Genomic DNA, 25,455 nt, shown 5'->3' on the forward strand with positions numbered 1-25,455 from the left:
GTGGTGACGCGCTTGGGTGGGACTGAAGCTTGATTGGCAGATGAGCTCTCCACCACCTCAAAACGGAAGCCCCGCGCGGTGCGCAAGGGAGGAGATTGTGGGCGGATCAGTGAAATTGGAGTCAGCCAATGCCTGACGCACTATGCACAGCCCACCAATGACAGCACGGATATGGCGTCGTGGGCGGGGTTTTGGTCTAAACTAGTGTAAGAGCAGCGCCTATTAGTAGCGTCCTCTCTGTCACGGTCGGCGCCTCCGCCTCCCTCTGGTTTCATTCATCCGTTTTTTTCATTCACTAAGGTAGTGAGGCCTACTCGACAGCCATGGCGAGCGCTCTCCCAGCCGCCGGCTTCCTGTATTGGGTGGGCGCGGGCACCGTGGCCTACCTGGCCCTGCGCATCTCTTACTCGCTGTTCACGGCCCTTCGGGTCTGGGGCATGGGTCACGAGGAAGGGGTCGGTCCCAGGCTCGGAGAATGGGCAGGTGAGTCGAACGTAGCGCCGCGGCACCTCGCCTGCAGCGGCTCGGGCCCAGCGCTTGGCCTTCCCTTCCCCAGCTCTCCTGTCCTCTCTGAGGCTCTTGTGTCTCGCGTACCCTCACTGACTCCCTTAGTCATCTTCCGGCTGCTTAAACTACTTGTAGAATTTTAAAATACTAAAAACATTGGTGGCTCAACTCTGGGAATCTATGAAGTCCAGCTTGGTGGGTGCGCGAGAAAACTTAAGTCCCTGGAGCTTACGTTCCTTAAGCCATTCCGGGTTCGTGGCCCGGAATCAGTCGCCTTGCAGCTTCCTTGGTCACACGCGATTAGCCCCTTGTGAATGTTTTTAAATTAAAGTTTTTCGCTTGATGTGAATACTGTCCCAGTGCTAATGATACACAATTTTGTGTTGGCTTTTTTGAGGTGAGTGGAATTTCAAAGTCATTTTCTCTGAGAAACCTTACCTCTCCAGTTACATGGATTTGGGCTATTTCATATAATTTACAAAGCCCGTAAAAAGAAAATCCTCACTAAACTGTTCCGGAGTCCCCATGAATAGCAAAAACTATTGCTTCCGCAAGGTGATAACTCATGGAAGAGGCAGAAACACTTTTGCAGAAGGACGTTTGTAGGAAAAAGTATTCCCACAAACAATGAGCGAAACACATGGATCTTGTTCCGTGTCGTCGGAGGATTTTAAAAATGGAGGACAAAGGTCAGACTGGAGAAACTGGGAAAATTACCCGCAGGGAAGTTTTGCACTCACTTCTTTTCTTTTTCTGCCTTTTTTGTTTACTTCTTTGCTTTACTTTTCTTCTCTTTGCCTTTTGTTTTTTAATTAAGCAATTGCTTATCATATGCTTGTGTTCGCTCTCTGATGTGATTATTTATTTTTATATTTTATAATTGTATATTCACTTCCTAAGGATTTTTTTGAATTTGGTGGTGGTTAGGCATAGCTTGCAGGCTAGCCTTCAGTAAGATACATGAATAATGTTACTCCGTGTTATTTGTTTATTCAAAAATATGCAAACAGTAGGGAAGGCATAGTAAGTTAACCTTTTGAGTTTATGTCATAAACATTAAGAGAAACATCTCAAGTAGTAATGGACATATTTGTGAGATCTTTTCATTCTGTGAGGCCACTTTTAACAATATCATACTTATATTTCAGAATCACCTGTTATCTTTTGATTTTCTCTGAAAAAGAAAGTGGTGCGTTCAACATGATTGTAATCAAGATTATGTATGATTTCACAGTTGACTTGCCCTAGTTCTTTCGTGGCTGTCAGCTTGCGAAAACTTGTTTGTCAACTTTTGCAATAGTTACACAAGACAGTAGTACAATAGGGAATTCTATCAAGATACTATTTTGTAACATGCAGGCTAAGACTAAGGTTAATAACTACTTTTTAAACTATCTAGTTGACTATATTGGCTCATTGTTCATATGGTAAGTCCAAGTCATCTGTATATGAGTCCATAGTAAAAGTCAAGTGATATGACATTGTCATCTCATAAGTAACATTTGTTTGTGTGTTTGTTTTGAGACAGAGCCTCAAGCTGTCACCCTGGGTAGAGTGCCCTGGTGTCACAGCTCACAGCAACCTCCAACTCTTGGGCTTAAGCAATTCTCTTGCCTCAGCCTCCCAAGTAGCTGGGATTATAGGCGCCCACCACAACGCCTGGCTAGTTTTTGGTTGTAGTTGTCATTGTTGTTTGGCAGGCCTGGGCTGGATTCAAACCCGCCAGCTCCAGTGTATGTTGCTGGTGCCTTAGACGCTTGAGTTACAGGCTCGGAGTCATAACATTTGTTTTGAAAAGATTTAGCCCAGAGGAGGGATAATTGTTAAATTAAGACAACTGTCTAAAAGAATTAGGTATGAAATTTGAACTACAATGCTGGGACAGCAGTTTATCCTGGAGTGTCTTTTTTAAGTGCTTCAGCAGAAATGATCAAATTGTTACTAATAATATTACAAGTGGCATGGTGATAATCATTTCTAAACTTAGGAACAAAAGCTTTAAACCTGAAATACAGGTGTGCTTTGCAATTAGTAAAAATATTCTATATAACAGATTTCTTAATCTTGTTAGGTTTTTATTTTATTTATTTATTTATTTATTTTGTAGTTTTTGGCCAGGGCTGGGCTTGAACCCACCACCTCCAGCATATGGGGTCAGTGCCCTACTCCTTTGAGCCACAGGCGCTGCCCTCTTGTTAGGTTTTTAAGACCATCTAAAAACCTAACATACTCATACTCTAATTTATCTCTTTATCTTCTGAAAGAGCTAGGCTATCTCTTTTTCCTAGTTCTTTCCTGTAACCTTTCCCTTCAAGTGAATCAGCCCGATTTCTCTAGACCCCTTAGCCAGTTTAGAAGAGAAGACTTCTTTGCCTGTTATTGTTACATAGGTACTTCTTGTGTTTCTTAGGAGAGCAAAGACATTCTGTGAAAGTGGAGCTTCATTTGTTTGAAGGTCAGTGTAGCAAGTAATCAAAAGAAGATTGCGAACAAAGTGGTCAGTTGGTCGATATAAATGAAAGAACAGTTATTGCTGTAGAGTAATAAAGAATGCAATCTGTAGAATTTAATTTGAGCATAGATTAGTTTCGCATTTTTTGGAGCAGTTTCTATCACTGGAGTTCATCTAAATGATTGCTGTTGAAATAGTGGAGATGATAGATGCAAAGGCAAGGTAAGTATATTTCCATAGTCCTGATATTTTATAACTTTAAGTACAAGACAGCACTCAGCACTTATTTTTAGTTTTTAATGGAGAGGCTATTGTACCAGACCGCAAATAATAAAGGATGCACTAATCAGTGAGTTCGATTTTTTTAAAAACAGCTTTATTGAGATATAATTAATAAGCCATACAGTTTACCCTTTTAAAGTGTATAGCTCATGATTTTTATTAGATTCACAGGTTTTGCAAGCATCATCAAATTTAATTGCAGAACATTTTGATCTTTCTCAAAAGAAACTCTGTCCCATGAGCTCCCACTCCCAACTCCCACCCATTCCGGTGTTTACTAATCTACTTTATATGTGTATTTGTGACTGGCCTCTTTTATTTAGCATAATGTTTCCAAGTTTCATGTGTTTTGTAGCATAGAATCAGCACTTTATCTTTATTGCTGGATAAAGCCTTCTGTGGACTGAGGTTCTATTTCACAAAGGGTCTTTCCCTCTGCCTTTTGCCCCCTCTATACATTTAGGTTAGTGAGTCCCTAAGACGTTGCAGCTTTGGGTGTTGATGAAACTCATTTTGCTCTGTAGAATTCTATGGTTTTCCTAATTCAGTGGATGATGAAGTTTTAAAAAGGAAATAGGGTGATGAGATTCCCCTCTGGAAAAGCCATTCACCAAAACATGATTTGCTTAGCCAACTTCTAAGAATCAAAGGATTCTCAAAATCACAGGTGTGATCACAATTTCTGTTTTCATGTTGGATAATTAACTGCCCTGGGTTTATTTCAAATGGCTGAAGACTGTTTGAATAACTATTAATAGTAGATACCTTTCTTTAGGTTTTGAAGCATCACATGATTTTTTTTTTTTTTTTGAGACAGAGTCTCACCATGTCGCCCTGGGTAGAGTGCTATAATGTCACAACTCCAGCAACCTCAAACTCTTGGGCTTAAGGGATTCTCTTGCCTCAGTTCTCTTGCCTCAGTCTCCCAAGTAGCTGGGACTACAGGCACCCACCACAATGCCTGGCTATGTATACGTGTCGTGTGTGTGTGTGTGTGTGTGTGTGTGTATAGTTGTTGTTGTAGTTGCAGTTGTCATTGTTGTTTAGCAGATTAGCAGACCAGGGCTGGGTTCAAACCCTCCAGCCCTGGTGTATGTGGCCAGCGCCCTAACCACTAAATACAGGCACTGAGCCACATGATTTTTTTTTTTTTTTTTTTTGAGACAGAGTCTCTCTTTGTCACCCTGGGTAGAGCGCCTTGGTGCCATAGCTCACAGCAACCCCAAACTCTTGGGCTCAAGGGATTGTCTTGTGTCAGCCTCTCCTGTAGTTGAAACTACAGGTTCACGTAACAATGCCTGGCTATTTTTTAGAGATGGGGTCTTGCTCTTGCTTAGGCTGGTCTCAAACTCATGAGCTCAAGCAGTCTACCTGCCTAGCTTCCCAGAATGCTAGGATTATAGGCATGAGCTACCACGCTTGGCCTGGCATCACATGATTTGAATAATTATATATGAAATGTTAATCATTTCATTGGAAAACTTAGAAGAAATGTTAATAACTACCTTTTTTTTTTTTTTTTTGCCTTAGACCCTCTTTGTCTGATTTTAATTTTTTTTGGTTGGGGGGGGCCTTGCTATGTTGCCCAGGCTGGCCTCAAACTCCTGGTCTCAAATGATCCTCCTGCCTTTGCTTCGCAAAATGCCAAGATCACAAGCATGAACCACCATCCCTGTCATAACTACCATTTATTGAATGAATGCTTGAAGTATGCTGGACACTTGACAGATTATTTTTAAGTTCTCTTTGAGCTGTATTCCATTTTCCCAGTGGATAGAAGAGGAAACTGAGGCTTAAGTAAACTACTTCTCTTGTCTATAGTTGCATAGCTAGTGAATTGCAGAGTCCGGATTTGAAGCCAAGTTATCTATTCTGCCATATTCGTGCACTGTGTGTGTTGGTGAGTGGGGTATAGACGGGATAAGTACTTGGGAGTGAATTTCTTTATATTCTTCAAACATGTTATTGAAAGCTTTTTGATTGAAGGCACACTATCAAATTTGCACCTGTTTGGTTTTCTAGAAGTATTGCAGAATACTCAGCACAATTTAAGATCAAGTAGTTTGGAATTTTCTTTAGATTTGCAGCCACAAATCTTTTTGCTGCATGAGAAAATGGTGGAAAGTCACAAAGGGTCTTAAACAAAGCAAAGGATTTGACTGTCATCAGAATGGCTGGACTTGACTTTGAATGCTAACTTCTGTTTATCCCCCTGACCTTCTTGAATGGATTTAGCAACTCTGGAGGTCCAGCTTGATAAATGTAACATGCTCCTGTTGACATTTAAGAAACTCTAGCTTGGGCGGCGCCTGTGGCTCAGTGAGTAGGGCACCAGCCCCATATACTGAGGGTGGCAGGTTTGAACCCAGCCTGGGCCAAACTGCAATAACAAAATAGCCAGGCCTTGTGGCAGGCGCCTGTAGTCCTAGCTGCTCGGGAAGCTGAGGCAAGAGAATCACCTAAGCCCGAGAGCTGGAGGTTGCTATGAATTATGACACCACTGCACTCTACCGAGGGTGACAAAATGAGACTCTGCCTCTAAAAATAATATAATAATAAAAATAATAAATTAAAAAAAAAGAAACTCTAGATTTAGGGTATAGATACCTGTTCTTGCTGGTGACTGATACTGTTCACAGTAGTCATGATAAGGGTCGTGTTTATCAAAAAGGCAGGGCAAGTGAGGGAGGGTAGAGAAACACATTTGGTCATTAAAGATTCTGAGTATTTGTTCATTCTGCACTTTAGCTTCCAAAAGGGAGTTATGTGTCTAAATGAAACAAGTTCTCTAGAGTTGGCAGGGCAACCTTAAAGTGCTAGATGCAGCTGGAGGATTAGCCCTCAAAGCATTCCTTGATCTGATTTGGAGGAGAAACTAAAGAGGGAAGTTTTCTGGAGTTACAGATTTAGTCTGCAAACTCTCCAAATGAGAATATCTTCTCCCTTTATCCCCTTAATCAGACTTTATTCTCTCCCACCCTGTTTTTTTCTGTTATCTTTCCTTTTATACACCACTGACTTTCCTGTTTAGAGATCAAACCTGAGACCTTGGAGACCCAAACCTACACTTGAATAATAGCTTTTCTACTTAAATAGCAGATTTCATAGGCTTATTGTGAAGGGTAAGGAAGAATACTTATTCTGTGTAAAACAGTTCACAAATGCTTAATAGCTTGTTATTATAAATATTATTATTAGCTTTAGTCACATTATGCTCTAATCATTTGGGCTAATTGGCAGGATGAAGTTTAGTAAGAAAAAGTTGATAAGTAGGTGACTATATCTTCAGAAAACTGAGATTACTATTGCTACAACAGAAGTTGTGCTTTATTTTTTTTTGAGACAGAGCCTCAAGCTATCTCCCTGGGTAGAGTGCCGTGACATAGCTCACAGCAACCTCCAACTCCTGGGCTCAAGCGAGTCTCCTGCCTCCGCCTCCCAAGTAGCTGGGACCACAGACGCCCACCACAACACCCAGCTATTTTTTTTCGGTTGCAGCCATCATTGTTGTTTGGTGGGCCTGGGCTGGATTCGAACCCGCCACCTTAGGTGTATGTGGCTGGCGCCTAAGCCACTTGAGCCACAGGTGCTGAGCTGAGCCGAGCCGAGTGTTGTGCTTTAAAACTATGTTTTGGTTTTTTTGTTGTTGTTGTTGTTATTGGTTGAATTGAGGATAATTTATTTTAGAAATAATTCAGTTTCAGAAAAAATTTGTCAGATTTAGATAATGAAATTTGTAAGTTCCGAATACATGGGTAAGTAGATTTTAATAATCAGTTCCAATGCTATTAAATGCTATTTGTAGATAAGGGTAAGTTGAAACTTTTTTTTTTTTAATAGTGGATCCTTTATTTCATTTCTCTTGTCATCCTTAGCAAAAAATCAAAGTGTATCAATTCACGTGCATATCTTATGGGATAGATTGAGATTAAGGATAGGAAGGTCAGGTGACCAAAGCCTTTGCTGGGCTTGGGGGAGAAGAGGAGTCCATCCCTCCACGGATAATACCATTGAGTGCTGCCCTTCTGATAGTCCAAAGGGATGGCAAACAGTAATCAAATGAACAAATTGTGCTGTGGAATGTCCTAGAACTGTGCTAAGAAAGCAATGACTGAGCTGAGAACCGAGCGTGAGTGTGAATTAGCCAGGTGGAGAGTGGCAGGCATAGCAAAGGTAAGAACATCATTGGAGAGGGAACAGCAGGTGCTCCCTTCCAGAGGCATGAAGGAGCACGACCCTAATGGAATGAGGCCTGAGGGACTAGAGCCAGCAAAGGGCGACTGGAGAGGTTGGAAGAGGCCATCCAGCAAGTAGAGCCTTTAATCTTTATGCTAAGAACAATGGAAGGCACTGGAGGGGATTTTCAGCAAAAATTGTTGAGTTTGCAATTTTAAACAGAATTTCTTGTTTCTATGACCTCCTTAAAGTTTTTGCAGGCCTTCTTTGAGAAAACATTGCCATACAGAGCTATACCAGATATTCTCAGTTAAAATTGCCCTTAAGAAAATGTGATTTTTGTACTTTATAGGAAAGATAGCCACTTTTGTGCACTTCTTTCTTATCGCCTTTTAGGGACTGTTTCCTTCTGGGAGAAAAAGTCTTAACTACTATGGTTATGAGAAGTTTTTCTCTTCCCAGGGACACAGTGACAGGGTTGTTGAATGAACCCAGAAACTGGGTTATTGCTTATCACGGTAGCATAATACCATGGTGTGATACTTGAAAAGCCTGCCACAGATCCGTATCAGAAGGAATGCTTTGTTTTATTTGTTGATTTTTGTCTAGCAACACAAGGCATTTGCTCTCTCTTGAACTGGCAATTCCAGGGAGACTATCCAGTCTCTGGGAAGTCATCTTTACCACCATTAAGTAAAGTTATTTCTATTGAAATAACCTAGTAATTGCAGGATGGGCGGAAAGGCTTAGACGATTTAAGAATTTGAGCCATTAGTGCACCTAAATAGTATTAAATTAGGAAATAGTAGAACTAAAAACCAGAGTGGGTTTGGAGTCAGTTGGGCAAGGACAAGCTTTGCTGCTCAGCCCTGTGACCTTAGGCAGAGATAGTTAACCTCTGAGCATACTTTTTTTCATCTGTTAAATGGTAATGGTACTTTGTCAGCATCCTTATGACAAGGAAATGAGATGTAAACGAAGTTCTAGTGGTCCTTTATGTGTTTTTTGGATATTAAGTAAAATTTTAAGAACTTGTTTTTCAAGGCTGAGTCTTGCTCCTCTACCCTGACTAGAATGCAGTGGCGTCATCGTAGCTTACTGCAACTTCAAACTCCTGGGCTCATACTGTTCTCCTGCCTCAATCCCCCGCGTATCTGGGACTACAGGTGTGTGCCATTAAACCCCACTAATTTTTCTGTTTTTGTGTAGAGACAAAGTCTTGGTCTTTCTTGGGCTGGTCTCAAACTCCAGGCCTCACTCAAGCAGTCCTCTTGCTTTTGCCTCTCAAAGTATTAGGATTATAGGCATGAGCCACCACGCCTGACCAAGAACATCTTTTATTTGTACACATTACTCCTGTTTGATGAAAAGGGATTGTTGATTATAATTCACTCAGTAGTATCCTGTTGAAAATCTGAAGTTATGAACAGATCAGTTAGGAGATAATTAGTGTAACTGCAGAAGAATTCCTTGCTTGGTGAAAAGATTTACTAATCAGTTCTTATATTCGGTTCTCCTTAGTGAATCTAAGATAGATTGGACTCTAAAAAGTTTAGTTATGGGCTGGGCATGATGGATCATGCCTGTAATCTTAGCACTCTGGGAGGCCGAGCCAGGTGGATTGCTTGAGCTCGCAAGTTTGAGACCAACCTAAGCAAGAGCAAGAGCGAGACCCCAGCTCTAAAAATAGCCAGGTGTTGTGGTGAGGGTAGTCCCAGATACTCGGGAGGCTGAGACTCTACCAAGGGTGACAGAGTAAGACTGAATCAAAGAGAAAAGTTTGTGGCTCAGTGGGTAGGGCACTGGCCTCATATACAGAGGGTGGTGGGTTCGAACCCGGACACGGCCAAACTGTAACAAAAAAATGGCTGAGTGTTGTGGTGGGTGCCTGTAATCCCAGCTATGTGGGCGGCTGAGGCAAGAGAATCGCCTAAGCCCAGGAGTTGGAGGTTGCTGTGAGCTGTGATGCTATGGCACTCTACTGAGGGTGATAAAGTGAGACTCTGTCCCTAAAAAAAAAAAGTTTGGTTATGTGCAGCTTTTCAATTGCATTTGTAAAAAAACCTTAGAGTCATCTTTGAGTCTTCTCTACATGTAGTCTGAGGAAATCCCATTGTCTGTAACTTCAGAATACCCAGGATCCAGTCATTTCTAAGCCAGCAGAATTTCTTGCTTCCGAGATAACAATGACAGTCTGGCTGCTTCCATCCTGGCTCCCCTACCTTTGGTTCTTACACAGCAGCCAGAGTGATCCCAGACAAACGTGAGTCAGGTCATATGCTGCCCAGATCCCTCCAGCATCTTCTCATCCACTCAGATTAAAACCCAAAATTTGTCTCGTGGCTTTCAACAAGGCTGTAGCCCACTGCCTCCTGTCTCCTTTTACTTCTGACCTCATCTCTGCCCTCTTTTTATGAATGGTTTCCTCACGGGGATAATAGGTTTGAAGTGCTGATGAAATGAGGTTAATTGTTTAATGGGTGTGAAATACTTACCATAGTAAATGCTATAGAAATGCCAACTGATATTATTGTTACATCTGCTGTTGCTTTTATCTGTGCTGGGATAATTCTTATTTTTATTTATATGAATTTTTTTCTAGATTTTTCCTCAGGTTTCTAACAATTTACTGCATATCCCTTCTGGATGATTATCAAAGACTTTAATCCTAGCATGTCCAAAATTTAGCTTTTCTGTTCTCCCCGGCCAGTTCTAGACTTCCTTATTTTTATATCATTTTGCTAGTCATCCAGCCCTAAATCGGGGATGGCAAATTTAAACGCCTCAGGCAGGCAAAGTGAGTGACTAAAGTGAGCCATGTGTAAACATATTTTGGGACACCTGTTCAGGTGACATTGGCATAGTCCTCTCAGATTTTTCACTGGAAACTCAAATTTAGGTTTTCATGTGGGAAGTTTCTTTTTCAGGCTGATGCAGATTTCTCAAGTTTCCTCTGTGTGCCAAATAAGGCAGTCGGCTGACTGCGGCAAGTGGCCAGTTTGCTCCCTCATTTCTAAGTCTTCGAGCCACACTTTTCCTTCCACATCTAGACAGGAGATTACCGACTTGACTGAATCTGCTGCTGCAGTTTCTCTCACATCCATCCCTTCATCTGCGTTCCCCTGAGACAGGTATATTGATTGCCTCCCTGCCGAATCTTCAATGTGCTCTGGTGCAAACTTAATCTACTAGTAAAGCCTCCAACCAAGTTATCTCCCTCCTTATAACTCATGCAAAAACTTTGGAAGTTTCATAGTGTCTCTGCAAACAGCAAGCTCATTGGCCCTTTTGGATCCTGCTTTTATGTCTATTTCTAGTGTCAGCTCCTTACGCCCCTCCCTTGGTTGTGTGGCTGGACGACTGCCTGCCTGTGTCGCAGATGTGCCTGTGCTTTCCTACCTCCTGCTCCCTGCCTTGGTTGAGGATGCAGAGGCCTGCAGTAGGTTTCAGTGGCTGAATGTTGATTTCACCCTGACTGAGATGCTTCCTCCTGTTCTACACTCTTCCTCACTCTTTCCGTTTGTGAAATTCTATTTTTCAGAGTGCAGATTGTGAATTTTTTCCTCGGAGGCTGCCCAGATGGAGGTGATTATGTGCTTTTGGAACCCTGAGAGTACTTGTTTTATTCTTTCTTATGGGCCTTTTCACACTTTGCTTTTAATCATGCCTGTGCACATGTATGACCTCAGATAATTTTTTTTTTTTTTTGAGAGTCTTACTGTGTCATCCTCGATAGAGTGCCATGGTGTCATAGTTCACAACAACCTCAAACTCTTGGGCTCAAGTGATTCTCTTGCCTCAGCCTGCCAAGTAGCTGGGACTACAGGTGCCCACCAGAATGCCCGGCTATTTTTTTTTTTCTTTTGGTTGTAGTTGTCATTGTTGTTTGGCAGGCCCAGGCTAGATTCAAAACCACCAGCTCTGATCCACCTGGCCAGGGCCCTAGCCCCTGAGCTACAGGTGCTGAGCCAGATAATATTATTTAGTGAATGAATTCTTTCACTAAATATTCTTTTAAGTTCTGGTGTGTTTCAAGTGTGGGTGGGCTGTTTTTGCCTTGGTTTTGTATTTTTTGTTTTACTTTGCCAGGTAATTTGTACACCTTTTTTCTTCTTTGTTTTAAAACTTTAAGTGTCACATACCTAAAAGGCTAGATTGAAAATAAACCAAGACTGGTCAAATAAAGACCGGTTACAGAGTCCTGATAGCAAAGCCATGATAATAGTTTTCAAAGTGTGAAATGCAATGAGATCCAAAAGATGTCCTGGAGTAGTATTGGTAACAAGCTAACCTTTCTTCATCTGTGGTTTTAGGAAATGCTTATAGGGAACTGAAGATTCTGCCACATACAACAAATGTTTAAATAGTAATAGAATTTTGGTAATGTCTTTATTATTCACCCCCAAATCTTCTTTACAAAATTGTTGTAAATAGGTTTTCTGTACTAAGAGAATTTTTCCAATTAAAGTTTCAGTAAAGCCTTGCTAATTGGTAAGGCTGAGATAATTTGTGAAAAATTAAGTTCTAGAATACGTTGGCCGAAATTTGAAGGCCTGCGGAAATGAACCCAAGCCTTCTGTAACTGTCGGAGTTTTTTGAATTGTTGGAGACAACAGAACCAAATTCCCCGGAAAATCTTTGGTGGTTAAGGTACTGAGTGGTGAGTAGCTAGAACTGATAACTGAGAAGGTGAACCACGGAGCATTGAGTATATAGTTTATGTGCCTCGTGAAAGAAGCGAAGCCTGCAGTTGGTCGAGCATCTTTGCAAAAGCCATTTTTTGAGAAACTTAAGACTATTCCTGGGGAGGCAAAAGAGAATAATGATAGAGCAGCAGAACCGGAAGAGATGTTAGCAGCCTCTTCCCTTCAGTTATTAGGGAAATATGTGCTGGAAGAGGGAATGACTTGTTAAAGATGATGCACCTGGGCTCAGCGCCTGTAGGACAGCGGCTAGGGCTCCATCCACACACACTGGAGCTGGCAGGTTTGAATCCAGCCCGGGCCTGCCGAACAACACTGACAGCTACAACACCAAAATAGCCAGGTGTTGTGGCAGGCGCCTGTAGTCCCAGCTACTCGGGAGGCTGAGGCAAGAGAATCACTTAAGCCCAAGAGTTTGAGGTTGCTGTGAGCTGTGATGCCACGGCACTCTACCCAGGGTGACAAAGTGAGACTCTGTCTCAAGAAAACCAAAAAAACAAAAAAACCTGGAAGATTATGCATCTAGTTAAAGATTGGCCAGGTAAGACTGGTCAGCGGCAAAGGGCAGAAGATGGTGGCTGCGTCTACTGTACATTAATTAAAAGCAGTGGCACGAGTGGTGAGGAGCAGGCTGACAACAGAGTAGAAGAGATTTATCAGGGACGAATTAGAGGAAACTGGCGAGGAGGAAAAGCAGAGATGATTACCATGAAGATGCTGCAGAACTGGACTTCATCACATTTCTTTTGCTGGTCTGAGGAAAGAACAGCCCTCTTTGTACAAGAGCCTGAACTTTTTTTTTTCTCCCTGTCACTGTGGGTAGAGTGCCCTGGTGTCATAGCTCATAACAACCTCAAACGCCAAAGCTCAAGCTGTCCTCTTGCCTCAGCCTCTTGAGTAGCTGGGAGTATAGGCACCTGCCACCACACGCAGTTAATTTTTCTATCTTTAATAGAGATGGAGGACTGTCTTGTTCAGTCTGGTCTTAAGGTCCTGAGCTCAAGCCTCAGCCTCCCAGAGTGCTAGCATTACATGTGTGAGCCACCACTCCCAGCCAGGAGCCTGAACTCTTAAAGAAATGACAAATACTTCTTTCACCTTGGAGGGTACCATTGTGCTGTGCTCTTAATACACGCTGTATAGACATTAGGACTCAGGGCACTTGTTCATATATATATAGTGGTAGGTTGATCCAATACCTCTTTCCTATAGTTTTTTTTTGAGACAGAGCCTCAAGCTGTTGCCCTGGGTAGAGTGCTGTGTCATCACAGCTCACAGCAACCTCTGACTTCTGGGCTCAAGCGATTCTCCTGCCTCTGCCTCCCATGTAGCTGGGATTATAGACGCCTGCCACAACGTCCAGCTATTTTTTTGGTTGCAGCTGCCATTGTTGTTTGGTGGGCCAGCTCAGGTGTATGTAGCTGGCACCTTAGCTGCTTGAGCCACAGGTGCCGAACCTCAGCTGTGCTTATATCCCAAATTGCTGATTATGTTGATGACGCTGAATTGCCAAGGAATTACTATATTGTTTTAGTATATGCTTTTTAAGGTGGCCAGGGAAGGGTGCAGGGAAGGGTTCTAATTTCTTTTAGAAATTTAAATACCAATTTTAGTGTTCCTTTGACATTCCACCTATGTAGAAAACTCATTCTCCAGATTGGTTTTACTGTAATGACTGGCATTAACTGCTTACAACCACACTATCTGCCAGTGGAAATACTGCGAGCCTTGCTGTAATGAGACTGAGACTCCAGTCCTGTCACAAACAGTGCTCCTACAGTAAGCAGGCACCCCGACTTTAAACGTTCAATCTTAAAGTTTTGCTGTGGATCAGAGAGCTCCTGCTTGTCTGTGTGCTCAGTTCCTATCATTGCCTGTCATGTGAAAGCAGGTGATGATCTCTACAGATTATGTAGGGAAAAAAACCCCACAGTGGGCTAGACAACATCATTCACACATTTTGAATTATAGAGCCTGAAGTCAAAAAATGTTACTGTAATGATGATATTTTAATTTACAAAGTCCTTTTCAGATATTCTTAAAAGATTTCCACAACAACCCTGCCAGGCAGGTTAGGGTTGGTTTTGTTATTATTCCCAGGTGGTATAAAGATGCAATGACGCTGTAAAGGTTACGCAGCTAGTTAATAGCAGAAGAAATTGAATCGAGATTTTCTCACTCTAGGCTCTGTGTTCTTTCCAGTTTACTGTCTAAGTTCTTAAATAAGAGTGATTTTTTTTTTTTTTTGAGACAATCTTAGTTTGTCACCCTCAGTAGAGTGCTATGGTATCATAACTCACAGCAACCTCAAACTCTTGGGCTCAAATGATCCTCTTGCCCCAGCCTCTCAAGTAGCTGGTGCCTGCCACAACGCCCTGCTAGTTTTAGAGACAGGGTCTTGCTCTTGGTTGGGCTGGTCTTGAACTTGTGAGCATAAGCAATCCACCCGCCACACCCTCCTAGAGTGCTAGGATTACAGGCAAGAGCCACTGTACCTGGCCAATAAGAGTGATTTTGAGGTGATTCAGAATACTTGCACAAGAGCTCCTAAGTTGGAGAGTTTCTCAAATGTTTTTTGAAAGTTAGATCTTTTTTATATCATGGCATTATCCAAACTCATGTGGATCACATGAATCAGTCCCGGTGCTTGTTAAAAATATGTTCAAGGGCTTCACTACAGACCTGTTGAATCAAAGAGAACATGGGACCATGTGCTTTTTAACAGATTAGATCAGTTGTAAGATCCTGCAGTTTGGGAAACACGGTACGCCAAACATCTATTATTGATACCAGGGCTTGGTTTATAATAGTGTTATAACTTCCAGTGCTATAAAAAAGACAAACACACAGAGAAAACCCCCAAATCTTCCAATGATTTCTGCACTAAATATTTGCTCATGATTTTGACAGTTATGTAGGGATTCTCTTATGGGCTAGTTCTCTATGTGTGTGTTTGAAATTGATTAAAAACAAAACACAATGCTTGGAGCTTCAGTATGTTGCCATGCAATGAGAGCCACAAACAGCACGTCCAGTTTTCTCTCCAACTGGAGATTGCTGGTGAAGTTAGAGAAGTCAGGAAGAATGGGTTTGGGGAAAGAAGGAAAAATAATAGAATTTTAACTTGCTTTTGGTTTAAGTAGATCTATAGAAGCATGAAGCATAGGTGAGGAATTTGGAAACTTAGCTTTAAGAATGGTGAGAATAGTATTTTGTTCTTATTTTTTAGTGGCCCCATAGCCAAGTTTATTTTTATAACTTTTAGAGAAAAGAAAGTTTTAAGTCTGCTTTCTTTTCTTATAGGTGGGTTTTAAAAATTACTATGCTTCAATATATGAACTTGAAAAAATTAATGTGAAAATAATATTAATGATACTTTTTTTTTTTTGAGACAGAGTCTCACTTTGTCTCCCCCAAGTAGAGTGCCCTGGCACATAGCTCACAGCAACTTCTAATTCTTGGGCTCGAGAGATTCTCTTGCCTCAGCCTCCCAAGTAGGTGGGACTATAGGCACCTGCCACGAGGCCTGGCTATTTTTTTTTGAGACGGAGCCTCAAGCTATCCCCCCAGGTAGAGTGCCATGGCATCACGCTCACAGCAACTTCCAACTCCTGGGCTCAAGCGAGTCTCCTGCCTTGGCCTCCCAAGTAGCTGGGACCACAGGCGCCCGGGTAGAGTGCTGTGTCATCACAGCTCACAGCAACCTCTAACTCTTAGGCTCAAGCGATTCTCTTGCCTCAGCCTCCCGAGCAGCTGGGACTACAGGCGCCCGCCATAATGCCTGGCTATTTTTTGGTTGCAGTTGTCATTGTTGTTTGGCAGGCCTGGGCTGGGTTTGAATCCACCAGCCCCAGTGTATATGGCCGGTGCCCTGGCCGCTGAGCTACAGGTGCCGAGCCCTTGATGATGATTTTTAAAGAACCAATAGACCGAAGAGGATATTCTAGTTAATTTTTTTGTTTGTTTGTTATTTTTAAGTCTTCCAAATGATGAAGAAGAAGGAAGATAGGCTGAGGGTCAGCCATAAGAAATTTAAGACTTTTTATTTATTTACTTTTTGTTGTTGTTGTTGCATTTTGGCCGGGGCTGGGTTCGAACCCACCACCCTCGGTATATGGGACTGGCACCCTACTCACTGAGCCACAGGTGCTGCCCAACCAGAAGAAATTTAGACTTTAGTTGGCCATCTGAATGACCTTTGTAGTGATTATACAGTGGAATTGGGTCGTTCATTCATTCCGCAGACAATTATTCATTATGTTTTGATTATGTGCCATAGTGATGAGCAAGAAAGTCAGTCTCTATCTCCGTTCGTCTGGCAGAGGACACAGATTACCTAATTAGCTCCAAAAAGGGTAATAGAAATCACCCATGAGGGCACTAAACTAGTTCAGGAGTTTAGAGAAAGTTTTTGGGAAGAAGTAGCTTTTAATTTAAGATGTAGAAGAGTGGAAAGATGATGATCATGATGAAAGAGTAGAAAGGTACTTTTCTAAATATCTGAATTACCTCATTTAATCTGCATTTAATTCAATAAGGTAGGTCCTATTAATATCCACATTTTAGTGAAAGAGCTAAAACATAGAGTAGTCAAACAATTTGCCCAAAGTCACCCAGCTAGTAAGTGGAGGAGTTCCTGGGATTTGAACTCAAATCTGTCTCATGAACTTCCTCTTTTAGCCACTTTGCTACCTGAATTGACCAGGTAGAGGCAGGCAGGTGAGGGGGGACGGAGGACAGGGGAGTGTTTCAAGCAGACTGGACAACTTGGGTGAAGACTTGAGGAAAGAGGACAGTCAGGAACTTTCTCTAAAAGGTTGGGACAGCTGGGAGTCTTGGGAGGAGAGAGGCAAGAGGTGGGTCAGATCCTATGGAACTAGAGGCCATAGTAAGGGGTTTGTTTATCTGAAGGACAGTGGGAAGCCATTGAAAGATTTTAAGCAGTAGAGCAGTCATGATTAGAAGTGCGTTCTGGACGGTTTCCTCTGGGATTTTGGAGAATGGATGTGGCAGTAGCAACCCAGGAGGTGGAGAGAGCAGGAGACTAGTGGTCATCAACCAGACACTGAGTGATGGTCACTTGGATTAGGGAATGGGAACAGGGACTGAGAGTCAGACAAGAGAGAGGGGAGGTGAAAGAGAGAGAGGAGGAGTCGTACATTTATGGTTGTGGGAGTGAGGGAAGCCGCAAAGTCTTAAAAGACTAAGGTGTCTGAGGCTTGGGCACTGACATAAACACAAGCACCTGGCTTTGGAAAGAAAATAATGAGGTTGCTTTCTGACAGTTTCTGTGTGGATGTCAGGCTGTGTTACTGAGCTAGATGTTCTGAATTCCTTACCTAAGGGCTTGGCGCCTATGGCTCAAGTGGCTAAGGCGCCAGCCACATACACCTAAGGTGGCAGGTTCGAATCCAGCCTGGCCCGCCAAACAACAATGATGGCTGTGACCAAAACACAGTCGAGCGTTGTGGCGAGCGCCTGTGATCCTAGCTACTTGGGAGGCTGAGGCAGGAGACTCGCTTGAGCCCAGGAGTTGGAGGTTGCTGTGAGCTGTAATGCCACAGCACTCTACCCAGGGGGACAGCTTGAGGCTCTGTCTCAAAAAAAAAAAAAAAGTGTGTGTATGTAGTATGTTGTATTGCAGTTCTGGCAAACGAAACCTGGGAGATCTGCTGGAGGGAGCACTTCTGAGAAGGCTTTCCTTAGCCTTATAAAGGGCAGAAGAAGGGTGTTATGTGAGGATGGGATGCTTGCAGCCATCCTTGAGACTAGAGGGAACAAGCTGGGGGAGAAACAACACTCTGAAGATTGCAGAGAGAAAGAGCAAAAGCATCTGGGAAGTCGATCTGTTGGCTGAGCTGCCGAATCCACCCTCTGGAAGTGCCTTACACTTCCTGTCTTTGGGGGATAATAAGTTGCATTTTTCTGAAGAGCAGTTACTGTTACTTGCAGCTGAAAGCATCCTAAACTACAGATTCAGTAGAAGAGGGGGGAAATTTCTTGTTTTGAATGAAATTTCATAATTGATTTGAAGTCTTGTGGTTTTGAGTGGACTTAATTTATTTCCGTTTGAATGCTGAAATGGACGAAAGGAGAAAAACTTTGTATGGGATGTGGTTGCAAGTCCCACGTGGTAAACAAAGTCTCATTTAAAAAAAGTTTTTTTTTATTAGATCATAATTGTGTACATAAATTCTATCATAGGATACAGTGTATTGCTTCCATATACAGTTTGAAAAACTCTCATCCAACAAAGTCTCATTTTTGACTATGCTCATTATAATGACCATATTAGTCATTAAATTATTTTAATGCTCAGGTCTACAGTTTATAAAACCAAAGAGTAGGGATGTGGGGGAATTGTCTTATTGCCATTACTTTTTAAGGACTATTAACAAATGGTTTTTCAATTAACTTGAAGTTTCTTAGGATGATCTACTTTAAATTACTCTAAATAACTATTTTTAGCAAGTGCCTAGGGACTGTGGCCAAATGTAGTTCAACTGAATTTGAAAAGGATCAGGACCAGGTATGAAGAAGTGATGGCAGGGTGGATATATATAGGTGTGGGCATGTTACTGTCCTTCCTGCTTATTTCTAATTACATTCCAAAGCCATTAAGAATTTAATAGTGGTCATTAGCCTGGGGGCATATTCTTAACCCTGCCATTTCTCCATATTAATGCATTAAGTATAAAGGATGTGAAGTCCATTTCAGATATTCCTGGTTTAGAAAGTATAAGGTTAGATATTCCATGATATTTAAATTTCTTCGTTTAAAAAGTTGAAGCTGGGTGCAGTGGCTCATGCCTGTAATCCTAGCACTGTAATTCTAGCACCTCTGCGAGGCTGAGGTGAGCAGATTGCTTGAGCTCAGGATTTTGAGACCAGCCTGAGCAAGAGCGAGATGCTGTCTCTTAAAAAAAAAAAAAAAAATTAGCCAGGTATTGTGGTGGGTGCCTGTAGTCTCAGTTACTCTAGAGACTGAGGCAAGAGGATTGCTGGAGCCCAAGAGTTTGAGGTTGCTGTGAGCTATAATGTCTCAGGGTGACTGAGTGAGACTCTGTCTCTCTATCAAAAAAAAAAGTTGAAGTGGTGGTGAAATGTGCCATCTGGGTTACTGAAAGGCTAGAGCAAAGTATATGGAGCTTAAGAACATGGACCTTGCTTCGTATCCCCCCTGGGGATATGGCCTTACTGATGCAGAGTTTGTTTTAAGAATCGGAAAGCCTGGCTCAGCGCCTTAGCTCAGTGGTTAGGACACTGGCCACAAGCACTGGGGCTGGTGGGTTCAAACCTGGCCAGGGCCTGCTAAAACAACAATGACAACAATAACAAAACAAAACAAAACAAAAAACAGCTGGGCATTATGGTGGGCGCCTGTAGTCCCAGCTATTGGGAGGCTGAGGCAAGAGAATTGCTTAAGCTCAAGAGCTGGAAGTTGCTGTAACCTGTGATGCCATGGCACTCTACTGAGGGTGACATAGTGAGACTCTATCTCAGAAAAAAAGGAATCAGGAAAGCCTGATGTATGCATATATAATAAATTTTGCTTTAAAAAGATGTTGTTTTTCTTGAATAGCAGTAATATAAGGCCTAAGTTTAAAAGGACTATAGGACAACATGAAATTAATCCTCTCAGTCTGTGAAGACTGGTCATATATTATCACTGGGGGCTCAAGGGAAACACTGCTACATTGTGTGAAAGAATCAATAACTTAGTCAAACTGTGCCCTGTAAACGAAGGGGTGTGTGGGATGTATATTCTTTTCTTGCAGCGCTTGTTATGTAGGAAAAACATTCATTGGTTTTGGAAAGACAACTCTTCTGTATTTAAGTATTATTGCTGAACCAATTAAAGAAGGGTTCTTTGTTATAATGAGTTAAAGGCAAGTATAAGAAGGGTAGGAAGGCTGTTATTACCAGTTTTAATTTTAGAATTTTAATGCTTCTCTTCCTCTTTTTTTTTTTTTGTTACATTTTTATATTACTATCATTTCTGTCCCTTATTTGGTACTCGTGCCTCATATGGGATATGACATATATCATGGATATATTGTCAAAGATAAGATAGACCATCAGGAAGTTGTATCATCTATTAGGTTCTCTTCATACTCCCATAATTATTTTTATTTAATTGGTTCAGTAACCATTTGATCACCTTTGGTATGTCAGACACTTTGCGTGATAGAGGTGTAGCTGTGAACAAAATTGGGAAAGCGTTCACTCTCATGGAGCTTATATATTAATGGGGAAAGAGGGACAATCAGACTGATATTTTGAAAGTCTAGTGTGAGATATACTAAGAAGAAAAATAAACCAAGGTAGATAATAGAAAGTGACAGAGGAGGGTGGAGGCGAGCTTTGTTTCTCTGCTGTTTTCCATAGGGTGGTTAGGGAAGGTTTTCTTATTAAGGTGATGTTTGAACTGAGCCTTGTATGGAATTTCTTCACTCATTTCAACAATGCAGACCTCTTTGCTATTTCTTGGGTGTCCAGAGCACAAACTGTATTCACTTACCCCTCTGCCTAGAATACTCTTTCTATAGATAGCCATGATTTAAATAGGGAAAAGGATTGGGAATGATCAATTGTGTTATCAGGCAAATGGATTTCTTATTCCCTTAGAACTGCAGAGGATTAGTCTGGCTGACATTGAATTACATAGAAAGACCCTAGCTGGGACTTTTGAGTTTCTTTAGTTAATCACTTTTAGAAAAACACACAGGATTTGTTTAGGTGACTTTTCCTTCTTTTTCTTTCTTTTTTTTTTTAGAGACAGAGTCTCACTGTGTCACCCTGGGGAGAGTGATGTGGCGTCACAGCTCACAGCAACCTCCAGCTCTTGGGCTTAGGTGATTCTCTTACCTCAGCCTCCCGAGTAGCTGGGACTACAGGTGCCCACCACAATGCCCGGCTATTTTTTTGTTGCAGTTTAGCTGGGGCCAGGTTTGAACCCACCACCCTTGGTATATGGGGCTGGCGCCCTACTCACTGAGCTACAGGTGCCACCCACTTTTTTTTTTCTTAAGACAGAATCTCACTCTGTCACCTGCAGTAGAGTGCAGTGACTTCATCATAGCTCACTGCAACCTCAACTTCTGAGCTCAAGTAATCTTCCTGCTTCAGCCTTCTAAGAAGCTAGGACTATAGGCATGCACTACCACACCCAGGTAACTTTTTCTATTTTTAGTAGAGACAGGGTGTCACTTTTGCTCAGGCTGGTCTGAATTCCTGACTTCTCGCAATCTTCCTGCCTCTGCCTCCCAGAGTGCTAGGATTACAGGTGTGGGCCACTGCACCCAGTCTAGATGATCCTTTGAAGATTTAATCTCACCCAAGTTATTTTGCCCCACTTGCTACTATATAAAAATTAACTTGGATTATCTATAACAAAAAACTGAGTTGTCTTCAGTTTGGGCTGCATAACAAAATACCGTAAACTGGAGGGCTGAAACAACAGAAATGTATTTTTCACAGTTCTGGAGGCTTGAAGGTCTAAGATCAAGGCTCCCAATGTTTGGTGAGGGCGTGCTCCCTGGTTTGTAGATGGTTGTCTTTTCATTGTACTCTAACATACTTGTGTTTCTTATTTTTTATTTATTTATTTATTTTTTTGAGACAGGAGCCTCAAGCTGTCCCCCTGGGTAGAGTGCTGTGGCATCACAGCTCACAGCAACCTCCAACTCCTGGGCTCAAGTGAGTCTCCTGCCTCAGCCTCCCAAGTAGCTGGGACTACAGGTGCCCACCACAACGCCCGGCTATTTTTTGGTTGCAGCCTTCATTGTTATTTGGAGGGCCCGGGCTGGAGTCAAACCCTCCACCTTAGGTGTATGTGGCTGGTGCCTTAGGCACTTGAGCCACAGGCGCGGAGCCTGTATTTCTTATTATTAGGGCACTAATTCTATTCTTGGGGGTTCCACCCTAATAACCTAATAACCTCCCAAAGGCCCCACCCCCAAATATTATCAGTTTGGGATTTAAGCTTCAACATATGAATTGGGGTGGTGTATAGGGAACATGAATATTTAGTCCAGAGCATAAGTTACAATATCATGACCTAATAAAACATATCTTAGATAAATGCCATAGAGAGTTTTTCTATTAACATTACTTTCCAACAAGTAAACTTAGAAAACTTACTGGTAAATTGAAGCCTAATAGTTTTATACTAAAGCAATTTTTAAAACAACAAAAGACCATTGTTTTTAAGCTTTCTCTGAAAACTGTACATTTATTGACTTTATCTACAAGTATTTGTGTCTCTTTACTCATCCTTATTTCTAAACATTGAAAATATTTTGTACTACACTCTTAGAACTTGATTAGGTTTATAAAGAAAAGGCAACTCTGAATGAATTACTGAATATCATCCCCATTTTGGCGTAACTTCAAAATGATTATGCAAAAAGTAAAAATAAACCTTTTTTTTTTTTTGGCTAAGAATTTGATTTATGTCATTGCAAAAGAATTGAGTGGTTCAACACCATGTTCATGGAGATGTCTAATTGGGATAGTTGTAGCCAGGTGTACTATGGTTGAAAGGAGAATTTCTGTTTGTATATATTCTTTAGGTAACTCTGTGCTTAAAGTGGGTCATTTCTAGCACGTTATTTTATCTTTTTTTTGCTTTCCACTTCATCTTTCTGTTGTCCTGGGTAGAGTGTTGTGGTGTCGTTATAGCTCATCTTAGCTCTCAACAACTCCTGTGCTCAAGTGATTCTCCTGCCTAACCCTCCCAAGTAGCTAGGACTACAGGCATGCACTATCACTCCCAGCTAATTTTTTCTAGTTTTAGTAGAGACAGGATCTCACTAAACCAGCTCAGGCTGGTCTCAAAACTCCTGAGCTCAAGCAGTCCTCCCACCTCAGCCTCCCAGAGTGCTAGATTACAGGCATGAGCCACTGTGCCTGGCTTTTACCTCATCGTTTAATTTTACGTTATAGATAATGGTACTGGAGCGTAATTGGCTGTTAGCCAGTTAGTGATTATCTTTTATAATGGTTTTCAAGGAGAGCAGAGATAAATGAAATTCCAAAACATTACTGAAACATTCTTCTTAATAGCAGCTTTAACCTTCTTTCTCATCCATACTTTTTGTGAAACTATTCAACAGATGAAATTAGATGTTACCAAATTTTCCTTTTAGCTAACTGTGCCCTCCAGTGGAGAAAACACAGGACAGTGAAATAGCTCAGGTAGTAAGCAGCAGAAAGATGTACAGCCAGATTAAGATCCAAGCTGCCTAATTATCTTTTACATAAAAGAAGTAGTTTCCACCCTTTGTAAGCAAGACTATTATACCTAAGTCCTCCTCTTTATGAGTTTGTTGATGATCCAAAAATGGATATAGTGGCAGTGCCTTGACTTAATGCCACTGATGCAATGCCTTACAACCTTTTACCCCCTCTCTTACGACATATTCATTGTATGAAACATTAGGCAGGTCTATTAGAAATTGAGAGTAGGGTACATTTGGATTCCCCCCATAGACTGAACTCAAATGGTAACTCTTAATTTTTTAAATTATTGGAAGAGACCAAAGAAAACCCCAAATTAAGTAAGTGTATAGAAACAAGAAGCATTTTGCTGCTACTCCTGTGTATAGTCAGGGCACTAAGAAGGTTGTGAATTGACTATTATTGCCTCCCCCTTTTTTGAATAGAAAGGGCTATTTTCTTGTTTTGTGACTTTGTGAATACTGGGCCTCAGTGTTAATGAATGTGACTGAGCCCCTGCGAGTGTTTCAGAGGCACATGCTGAGAACATGGGCTGTTACACGTGCAGCTCTGGGCTGGGGAATGCAGCCAGGGCTGAGCTCTGCAGTGTGAATATGTGGATGTGTGCACAGCACTGTCTCTGTGCCTCTCCCCTTCTAGGGAGGGGGAACAGGGTCACTCAGTTGAAGCTGAAATGTTAAAGGTGGTTTGATAGTTTTATGTTGGTGGAAATTTGGAGATAGACTTCAGCAAAAGAATTTACTGGATGATTTTTGAGGAACAGTAAGCAGGGGCTTTTTTTTTCCCTTAATGCTTACAAAAACTTGGGCCAGCTACCCTTATAATGAATTGTCATTTGAAGTTTTCTACATATTCCTTCTACAAGAAGGAAATATAAGCTTCCTTTTTTGTCTTACTTTAATGGAGTATGTACTATGCCAACCTTTTTAGAGTTGGAGAGTCTTAAAATGTAGGAATAAGCAGGACAATCACGTATAAGAGTGTATTATGTTAGAGGTTTTCAAGCAGGAATCCCTGCATCAGAAACTTTCAAATGCATAGTATCTTTCACTTGAATAGTCTTTTGCAAAGCAACATAAATATTTTAAAGAGTTACTGCCAGATTGAACTCACTTAAAAAAAAAAAAACAACAGCATGATATGTGGACTTTACAGGTGAATTTTGAATTTTTTTGTTTTTACTTTAAGAGATGGGGGTCTCACTCTGTCACCTACCCTGGAGTGTAATAGTGCAATCATAGCTCACTGTAGCTTGGGCATCTTGGGCTCAAGTGATCCTCCTAATCAGCCTCCCTAAGATGACAGATGCTTACAATCATGCTTGGCTAATTTTTCTTAGTTTTTGTAGAGATCAAGTCTTGCCATTTTGCCCAAGGCTGGTCTCAAACTCCTGGACTTCAGAAATCCTTTTGCCATGGTCTCCCACAGTGCTGCGATTATAGACATGAGCCACCAGATGTGGCCAGAATTTTGAAGTTTTTGAGAGGAGGTAATGATAAGACTATGATTTAAGTTCCTTAAAAATTCTTTGCCTATAGTTTGTTTTTATTTTTAATAATGTACTACCATGTAGTTAGGTTCATTACAAACTATAACTGACTCTAGATGGACTGATGAGCACCAGAGACTTTCTAAAAAACTTAAATTGAAGGTGATTTTAATTAAAATGAAGTTTTGGTCAGGTGTAGTGGCTCACAACTGTAATCTTAGTGCTTTGGGAGGCCCAGTTGGGAGGATTGGTTGAGGCCAGGAGTTCAAGACCAGCCTGGAGAGTATAAAAAATAAAATGATGTTTCTTTTGAGGTTTAATCTAGTATTTGAAAATAAACACATATTTTGCCCTTCTAAGAGGGCCCTGAGCCAAAATACCTGTTTTTTTTTTAAATTGGGTAAGTAATTTACCACTGTACTTTGAAACTCTTTGAAAACTCCATTGAATTTATGCAATTTCTATTACCTAGCTTTGAATCCTGCTTTTGAAGCTTGCTTAATATTTCAGAAATAAAAGAACCTATTTCATGGATGTAAAATGTGAATCTTAGGACTGGTATAATTTGTCATCTTTTAAATTTAGTTAAGTTTGCAGAGATATTT

At 41.4% G+C, this 25,455-nt stretch overlaps 1 protein-coding gene across 1 annotated transcript in view; it reads left to right on the forward strand.

Moving 5' to 3' along the window:
• Positions 1–243: 243 nt before the first annotated feature.
• HSD17B12 (hydroxysteroid 17-beta dehydrogenase 12) overlaps positions 244–25,455 on the forward strand; it is a 152,066-nt gene continuing 126,854 nt past the window's right edge. The window contains exon 1 of the mRNA XM_003781244.3: positions 244–483. Coding sequence (XP_003781292.1) covers positions 324–483 — 160 coding nt within the window. The 5' untranslated portion in view covers positions 244–323. The remainder of the gene's footprint in view (positions 484–25,455) is intronic.

This window comes from Otolemur garnettii, unplaced genomic scaffold (assembly GCF_000181295.1).
Source record: "Otolemur garnettii isolate 467f Iridium unplaced genomic scaffold, OtoGar3 scaffold00001, whole genome shotgun sequence".
In the NCBI taxonomy this organism is placed as follows: Eukaryota; Metazoa; Chordata; class Mammalia; order Primates; family Galagidae; genus Otolemur; species Otolemur garnettii.